At 46.2% G+C, this 9,584-nt stretch overlaps 1 protein-coding gene across 2 annotated transcripts in view; it reads right to left on the bottom strand.

Moving 5' to 3' along the window:
* The window catches only part of PRMT7 (protein arginine methyltransferase 7), a 45,642-nt gene that overhangs the window by 9,634 nt on the left and 26,424 nt on the right, over positions 1-9,584 (bottom strand). For both annotated transcript variants that reach the window (XM_006156910.3, XM_006156911.3), the window contains exons 6-8: positions 9,258-9,370; positions 5,594-5,835; positions 5,194-5,374 (exon numbers count right to left, since the gene is read on the bottom strand). In XM_006156910.3, coding sequence (XP_006156972.1) covers positions 5,194-5,374; positions 5,594-5,835; positions 9,258-9,370 — 536 coding nt within the window. The remainder of the gene's footprint in view (positions 1-5,193; positions 5,375-5,593; positions 5,836-9,257; positions 9,371-9,584) is intronic.

Here is a 9,584-nt window from a genome sequence, read left to right as displayed (position 1 = left end):
TTGTCATATTGAAAAAGTAATAATAAATTAATTAAATTAATAATCATTTCTAAAAAAAAGACTTTTGGAGACAATTAATGAAAATTTTATTCAATCCATACGTTAGTCATGGAATTACTGCCAATTTCCTTAGGTGTGATAATGGTATTTTACTTATGTCAGGGATTGCTTCTATTCTTAGGTGATTTGTTGAGAGAATTATGAGGAAAATGTCAAGGCCAGCAGGTAACACGGACATTAAGACACTGGATTCCCACATGGCCCATGAGGTTCGAGTCCCAGACCTGGTGACTTGCTTTCTCGCTTTCTTTCTCTCTCTGTTCAAATTTTTAAATAATAATAATAATGAATAAAATTTAATTCTTTAAAAAAAAGAGGAAAGTGCCAGATGTCTGCAACTTACTTTCAAATAATGTAGCAAAAACTGCATATATGTATATGTGCTTATGTATAGAGATCGAAGGGAGGAGGCAGAGAGGGGAGGAGAAAGGAAGAGGGGAAGGGAGATAAAGCAAATGTAGCGAATGTTAACAGTAAATTTTTTTTTTAATTGTCAAGAGGGCATGTGTGCTCACCAGAGAGAGAGAAAAAGTACCCCCAATGGGGCAACGTCACATGGCAATCCTTTCTCTTCCATTTTTCCAACCCATCAGGATTTGGGGCATACATGCACACATACCCAGCATGCTTCTCAAACCCTGAGGGCTGGGATTTGAACCATGGATGGCCACGTGAGATCTAATTTTCATGCAGAGCATTTAATCACTGTGCTATGGGCCTGGCCCAACAATAGGTAAATTTAAGTAAAGGAAGTATCACTAATCATTTTCACTTATTTTGTCAATTCATAATTTTCTAATTAAAAAGTCTGAGAAATAGTACAGGAAATTGTGACATGGTTTACAATGATGCAGAGCCAACTTTAATAAGCTGTATTGATCCTTATGATAAACCTCATGAGATTCTAACCTAAGAAAAAAACAAACAAAAAAGAAAAGGAAAGAAAATAGTTGTAATGGTGAGACTATGGCACAGCAGTGACAACTGGATCCATTTGGGACAGTTTCTGGGCTGGAGTCCCAACAATTCCCTTAACCTGCTGGGTATGTGTGCACCCGTGGTCGAAGCAGCTAAGACTGGAGGTGGACTATGGTGCTTATTGGGGGTGCCTGTCTCTTTCTCCAATGGAAGAATGAATAAACTTAAAAAAGCAAACTACATACATATAAATACGCACATCACAGAATTATTTATACTAGCAAAAACTGGAACCAACCCAAATGTCTGGAAGCCCAGAAAAAGATGCATAAATCTTTATGTGGAATACTCACAGCCATCTGAAATAATGATGCCGAAGACTACAATACATCATGAAAAAAGCAGAGATAAACACTGACAAAACCACATACAGTGGAAAGAGACTAGAAAAGTATAGTTATTTTGGGTGGCAGGATCACAAGTGATCTTTTATTCATTTTTGTTTTGTGTAAGGAGGTTTGTTAATCTTATAATCTTTTTATTTTTGAGAACTAATTAATTTTTTTATTTGTTATCATTATTTTCTAACTTGACCAGACAGAGAAATGAAAAGTGAGAAAGCAAGTCGCCAGGCCCAGGACTTGAACCACAGTCCACCATGTCAGAGTCTAGCGCCCCAACCATCACTCCTCCTGCCCACTCTCTCTAATCTCTTTTTTTTTTTTTTTTTGAGAGGTTTTCGCTATAGGGCACGTGTGCTCGCCAGACAGACAGAGAGAGACATAGAGACAGAAAGCGAGAAATCACTCCCCAGAGGGGATGGTCACGCCGCAATCCCTTCTCCTCCATTCTCCTCTCAGGATCTTGGGCACACACGCACATGCACCCGGCGTGAGTTTTAAGCCACCGGATCCGGAACGCGAACCGCAGTCGACTATGTGGGAGTCCAGCGACATAGCCATTATGCTAACTGCTGGTTCCCTCTAATCTCTTTTTAACAAAGAAAGAACTGTACTAAAAAGTGGATGCCTGACTCAACTGTGATGAGACCAAGACCTGCTCATTCTGTGTCATCTTCAGAAACTGAAGGAAACTTGGCCTCAATGAGACTCCAATGGAAGCCCAAGGCTAGTTCTACTTCTCAGAAACATGTCCCACCCCACCTCATTTGAATTTTATAAAAAGGCCCAACAGGAGACAAGCTAAATATACTCGAGATCAAAGCAGTTTTAGGAATTCATGAGGGAGATTCTCCAATTCCCAACAGTTCAAACGTCATCCCTGGTAGAGAAAGGACACAAGACCCAGAGCAAGAAAACCCAGGGACAAGGGAGGCCCACTCCACTGCTTCCTGGACACAGGCCCTACCCTCATCCCCTGGGCTCCCGGAGTGTCAGTTTGAGTCTCAGTCTGGGTAAGAATGTGGTTACCAAGTATATTTATAGGATTCAAAGATAAATATACATAGTGGCACTTTGATATGCAAATGAAATCATTAACATTTTAATGAAATTCTTATGCTAATTTCATAACAAACACACTCCTGGAGAGTAGGAGAGGAGCCTAGTGCCAATCTCAACTCTGTGGGTGAATTCTGACACACACATGTGCAGGCACCCCGCTCCCCATACAGCCTGCAGAGGGAAACTGGCACACATGAGCAGATGCATGCCCACCCACGGCCAGGCACCTGGAAGGTAGAGTGGAGCCCGAGCAGCTTCCAGGCACTGGCTACTGAGTAATCCCACAGCCATAATTCAGGGGCATAGGCTCCTGGGAAGGTGCTAAGGCTTTCCATGAAGTTCACACCATGGTCAGCAAACACACAAAGGATGGTGCCTAAGACACTCACAGGCAGAGAAGAACGGTTTTATTTCTTGGCCCTGAAACACCTTTCCCACTTTGATGTGGGGAGGGGCTTGCTAGGGAAGGTAGGGGTGGGAGATAACACATGCATGAGAGACAATGTAAGACACAAGGATGTAGAACGAAGATAAGGTTCCTTTCCACCCATTACCTCCAGGCCCTGTCCAGAAGCAACCTTAATGACAATTTCTGTAAATTCTTACAAGCTATTCTTACACATACCACACATAGACACCCCCATAAACACACATAATTGTATGCTTCCTAGTCAATGCTGACATACCATCCTGTCTGCACCTTTGTTTCAGTTTCTCTTACTAATACCTCCTGGAGAGAGTCCCAGAGGGCAGCCTCATCTGCTGAGCATTATGGACTCAGTCACTGAGGCCTTAGGTTGTTCCTTTTCTGTTACATCAGGCTGCAGTGAGCACACTGGCATGCATACCATTCCACACGCCTGCAAACCTACCGGGAGCCCAGGCAACAAAGTCATCTCACTTTTCAACATGACAGAACAGGCCATGCTGCATCCACGGATATTCTTATTTATTTATTTATTTGTTTGTTTGTTTATTTATTTTTACATGTGATAGAGTGAGTGACAGAGAAAGGGGAAAGAGGGAAGATCACCCTCCATGGGGACTGGTCTTCCTCCAGTCAGAACCCAGGCACTCGAGGTGTTCCCACAGCTCCCTTTCCTGTTGTTTCTCCACCGACCCTCGCCAATGTGCTTCCAAACTTTCTAAACTTTATTCACTAAGGGATGTGAACAAGGCACCTCATTGCAGGCTGAAGCTGCATTCCTCCTGTGAGGCTGAACATGGACCGCGTGGTGAAGAGCCATTGCGTTTCCTCTTCATAGTTCAGATCCTCTGGTCCCTTTCTTTCTTCCTTGTGTGAGCCTCAGAGAGTGGGAGAAAGACCATTGATTTCTGAGGGGACGCTCAGTGTTTGGTATTCAACATTCAGCTGATGGACCTGGCACTTTGGTCCTGCCGACTGGAATAGCCTTGTGGATTAGGAATATGTTACTCTCACAGGTTACAGATTCATCAGACGGCCACTCTACACCATCTTTGTGTTTTCCATCCACTCTTCTTCTCCCACCCTGTGTGATATCTGCTTCCTTCTGATTTTAGCTCATCGGCCGTAAGACAAGGGACACGTGGCAACCGTAGCTATGATGGCCCCATAGCAGACATCGTTGGCCGCCTTTCCAAGGTCATTCTTACCTCCTCGCCCTTTGCTGGCAGGGATCTCTATATTCCACAGTAGAGGCAGAAAATGCCAAATACATGATATCCCCACATGATATTCTATGATATAAGGGTAAATCTCTTGGAAATTTCTAAGAAAGAAGAAAATTTTCTTCTCACACTACCCCATCTTCAGTCTTTTTATTTTTTTTTCCCAGAGAAACAGAGAGAGGGAGAGAAGAAAGCACTCCCCTCTATAAGAAATAGTGATACCGCAATTCCTTCTCCATTTCTTCCTTCTTTGGGAATTTTGAGCCCAGATGCACACGGGCCAGTGTGTTTCTTGAGCTGCCAGATTGGAAACTTGAACCTTAGGGTCTGTCAAATGGGATTTGGCTGTTTCCACAGAAATGGACCTCAGTCTTTTTATTTTTGTTTTGTTTTAGTTTTACCAGTCTTCGGTTTTTTTTTGTTTGTTTGGTTGGTTTTTGTTTTTTGGGTTTTTTTGTTTGTTTGTTTGTTTTTGAGACATTTTTGCTATAAGGCACGTGTGCTTGCCAGAAAGACAGAAAGCGAGAAATCACCCCCCAGGGGGGATGGCCACACCACAATTCCTTCTCCTCCATTCTCCTCTCGGAATCCTGGGCATGCACGCACACGCACCCGGTGTGAGTTTAAGCCCCAGGTCTGGGGCTTGAACCATGGTCAACTACACGGGAGTCCAGCGACATAGCCATTACGCCAATTGCTGATTCCCCTCTGGTCTCTTTTTACTGAGCTGGGAGGTTAAATTCTGAGGCCAAAGTGAGGTTGTAGCTCTCTATTCCACGCTGCTCTGAACCCCTGGGGTTACTGGGGAACACGGGTGAGATCTAAGAGTGACTGTGCCAGAATGACGGAGGCAGGAACAGCAACCTCCCCAAAGCTTCTCTGCTGCTCCCCGGGCCCCTAGGGCTGATTCTGAGAGGCCTACCTTACCACGGCTAGCCTTTGCTTTATGGGTTTGTTTTGTTTAAAACTCTTCTTTGCCCTGGATTCTGCCATCATCCATCCTTCCGGTCTCTAAATTCTTGTGACTCTATAAAGTTCAACTTACTACACCCCCGAGACCAAAAGGAACAAGAAGTTTCCTGATGTAGCTCCTGCCTCTTACCTGGAGCCCCTCTGGGTCTGAGTGTGCCCAGAAAGGGGCCATGGTGCACCTGATCTTCCCCTCAGGGTCCATCTCGATGTCCCACCAGGAGAGAACCACTTGAGCTTGGCCAGATGCCACAGGCTCAAATGGCCGGCCGTGGCAGGCTGCTGAGCTACTGACTTGCTTGCTGAAGTCCACGCTGTGGAAGAGCATGCAGGAAGTCAACACGTCTGAATACCACACACTCCCTTTTTAAGGTTCATGGTGCCCTCACCAGCAATGACACCTGGCTGCAAAGGGCTCTTTTCTTCAGAGGCAGGTGACATCAGCCAGGTTTCCTTCCCACTCAAAAGAATTTCCAAAGATGCAAATCGTATTAAACGTCTCGAAACACTGCCACCAGAGGACTCCCTGGTACCTGAACATAGGCAACACGTCGCTGAGGACAGTGAAGTCGGAGGGCGACACCTGGTTCAGCTGGATGTCGCAGACAGAGGGTGCGCCAGGGCAACTCTCCAGTTCCGCTGGAGGGACGATGACCCGCTCCCCAAGGCTGGTCTGAACGTGGATGGGAAACAGCTTGTTCCACGACCACATCCTTCTGGACTCTACCAGCTGAGCGTAGACGGTTGCTTTGTGGGGCACGGCTTCACATCCCTCCTGAAAGTTTGTATAAAAAAGGCAAAATGAGGGAGCTGGCAGGTGGCATGGTGGTTAAAAGGGTAGTGGATTCCCACATGGCAGACCATGGTTTGAGTCCCGGACCTGGCAGCTTGCTTTCTCGCTTTCCCAATTTCTCTCTCTCTGGTCAAATTAAAATAAATAAATAATAAAAAATATTATTTTTTTAAAAAGCAAAATGAAACAAAAGAACAAGAAATAAGTCAAGGAATGCCCACTGATCACAATAGGGCTTATGGGGCCAGGTCCAGGATATGAAAGTAACATGCTATTCAAGAGAAGCCAAATCCCACAGGGCATCTCTTAAGTCAGCCAGGGACTTGCTAGGCACACACACGTACACAGGATCTGAAGGCCTGGAAGAGGGGATCACAGTGTGACCAATCTCTGTGGATTCTGCCCCCCACCCCCACCTTTCTATGTGCACACTCTAAAGAAAGAAAGAAAAAGGAGGTTTGCTCACTCCTTAATGTTAAGCTAGTTCATAACGGCTACTGTCTCCCCTCCACTAGGACAGAAAATTATTTTCAGGGGCTGGCAGGTGGTGTGCTGCTTAAGGACACTGGACTCCCACATGGCCAACTGTGGTCTAAGTCCCGGACCTGGCAGCTTGATTTCTCACTTTCCTTCTCTCTCTCTCTTGCTCTCATTCGCCTTCTCTCTCTCTCTTGTCCTGTCCCTCTCTGGTCAAATTAAAATAAATAAACAAAGTTAAAATAATTCTTAAAAAAAAAAAGCTGAAAATTATTTTCAGCTGTATGCCCTTGGGAAAGGAAAATAAAAGCAAGATTTCTTTTTAAAAAATTATTTATTCAGTTTTATTTATTCATTCATTTAATTTGACGAGAGAGAGAGAGAAGAGGGAAAGTGGGAAAGCAAGCCACCAGACCCAGTGGTCAGCCATGTAGGAATGTCCAGAGCCTTAACCACCATACCACCTTCTGGTCCCCAACAAGATTTCTAAGAGAATACGCATTATGCCTATAGAAGTGTACGTCAGGTAAGTTTCTAGCTACCTGGCACTCTTAAGTATTTCAGAATTAAACCTGAGCTGTCAGAATGTGGATGAACTCTCACACTGACATCAACATAAGAGTCTGAGGTTCACAGCTGTGTGATAATTCTGGCCTGAGCTCCAGCACAGCCCTTGCCTGGACACCAGAACCTGAACCTCGTCAAGCCCACTGGACATGCTCAAGTGACCTGACCTGCTGCTTTATTGGGCACTGCTGAGCACCCATCTCGCCTGGCTGTGGCTCTGGTTCCTTGCCTGGTTTTCTCCTACCTTATTTATTCATGCGATATCCTTTACCTGCAGGCATTCAGGACCTGGGGGTGAAGAGAACAAGCAGCTGCTGCCTGCATGGAAACTACAAGCTCTACCTTGTCATTACTGGCCCCTCAGGCCTGATGGTTCTTTGTTGTGGGGGTTGCTCTGTATATCGTAGTATGTTCAGCCATCCCTGTCCACCCCCTCCAATGGTGACAACTGCAAATATCCCCAGGCCATGCTCAGCACACCAACACTACTCTGGCAAGACTCTCTCCCTCCTCCAACTCCTTCAAATCGCAGCTCCCCAGAGACCACTCTACTGTCACTAAACAAATCCACCTAAAGGCCTCTTGCTCTCTCCTCGGCTAATGCTCAGACAGCTTCAACTCTATCAAAACTGGACAAATCCCCTTTATTTGCCCACATTCCCAGGGTGCTCCTCCTGAGCTCCCAGTCAGTGGGAAGTACCACCAGCCAATCCAGCGGCCCAGTCCCCAAGCCCTGGCACCACCCTCGATGCCTCCACAGCTAAGTAACCACCAAGTTCTGGGACCACCTCTTGGGCCCACATCTCAGGCATTGGCTAAGTCTCACCTTGTCCCAGTGTGTGGATGACTCCCACGGCCTGTTACCTCGTCTGCCTGCCTAAATCTGCCATCAACCTCCTGCTTCACATCCTCCCATGACACCACCCTGCCTCCTAGATGACACTGCCCTCTGGGCAAGACCTCTGCACCTACTCCTGTCCAGCCTCAAAACTTCACCTCTAACCCCACAGATGATGCCTCCAAAACAACACAAAATCCAGACAACTTGCAGGGTCTGGGAGCCACGACGCCATGCTTCTGTGGGTGCTGCTCTCCTCCAATGGGTATATATTCCTCCTGCCAGCTAACACATATCCCTGGACTGACTCAGCTCAGCATCACCTGCCCCACACCCCAAACTGTGCTGTGGTGACCTGCCTCCCCAGCTCAACTTCACATTCTTGGTACCCAAAAAGGGGCCTGGAGAAACAAAGGCACTCAATGTATCTTCTGTAGGCTGGCCCTGAGGCCTGGTGATTGAGGGAGTCAGATCCCACGTGGCCAACTATGGTTTGAATCCTTGCCCCAGTGGCTTGAAAAACATGCCAGGTACATGTGCACCCCAAAATCTTGATGAGATAGACAAGAAGGGATGGGACATAACCACACCCCATTGGGGGAGTACTTTTTCACTCCCTCTGTCAAAGGGAGGGAGGGAGGGAGGGAGACAAACAGAGCAACATCAATATACTTCTAAATATCCTTGTTTTGGGGGCTGGCAGGCAGCGTGGTGGTTAAGAGTGCTGGACTACCACATGGCCCACCGCGGAGTCTTAGACCTGGCAGCTTGCTTTCTCACTTTCTCTCTCTGCCTGTCTACCCCTTGACATTCTGTCCCTCTCTGGTCAAATTAAAATAAATAAAGTTAAATAAAATAATTCTAAAAAAAAAACACATAACATCTTCAGCCTGTCTCCCCTTCTTGAAAAAAGTCAAAGATCGTCACCACTACATCTGGCATGGTCTTGTTTTGAGGCCCTCTACCTTTTACTCCATTCTCCATTAGCCTGTGAGCCTCCAGGCTACTGTTCTCATGGACCTACCAACCAGGCCCTCTACCTGGACAGCTGCCCTCAAGGGCCTTTCTAAATTCTACTCCACACACCCTCATCTCCTTACTGTCCCCTGACCCCTTCTGCTGGTCCTACTGTGAGTATCTGCAGTGCTACTCCCTAGCCCATCAGCCCTCCTGTCCTCACCGTCACTGACTACTGAGGAGCTTAGAAGGAAAACAGATATCTAATAGTTCTCCCTTGATGCCAGAACACCTTACATACAGCTGAAACGCTAGGAATACTTGCTAAATTGAACTGAATTTGAAAAGGGTTCTTTTCTTTTATTGCCTTTTGACTAACCTATCGAGACTTGGCATTCAAGGAACTCCGAAGTTACAAGTGAAGAAAAAAAGAGCCTCCCAGGAATCGAGGGGTGTCCCAGAGAGTATGAGGGCTTGGGCCATGTTGCACACAGCGCATCGATGAGTGCTGTGTGAGCTGCTGAAATCACAGCAACACACCTGAGGGAGGCCTGCGGTCCACTACCTGCACGAGATGCTGGTGGGCATGCTCATAGGAGGGCAGCGCTCCCTCCCCAATCAGCTCCGTATCAAACAGCTCTGTGACCAAGATGTTGGCACGGCACGGCATGTCACCATCTGAGAAACACAAGGGAACGAGCATCTGAAAAAAGCAACACACTAGGAAAAATACTTACAGCAAATATATAAAAGATAAAGGGTCAATAGGTTATTACACTGTAAGCCTATATGCTGACTTATTTAAAGTATCATGATAATGCATGTGACAGACTATTTTTTCAGTTTGCTATAGGATGTGAACACTCACCAGAGAGGTAGGGGAAGAGAAATC

The sequence above is a fragment of the Tupaia chinensis genome, unplaced genomic scaffold (genome assembly GCF_000334495.1).
Source record: "Tupaia chinensis unplaced genomic scaffold, TupChi_1.0 Scaffold000523_1, whole genome shotgun sequence".
In the NCBI taxonomy this organism is placed as follows: Eukaryota; Metazoa; Chordata; class Mammalia; order Scandentia; family Tupaiidae; genus Tupaia; species Tupaia belangeri.
Note: the sequence above shows the minus strand (reverse complement) of the source record. Positions and strands in the feature narration are given on the sequence as shown.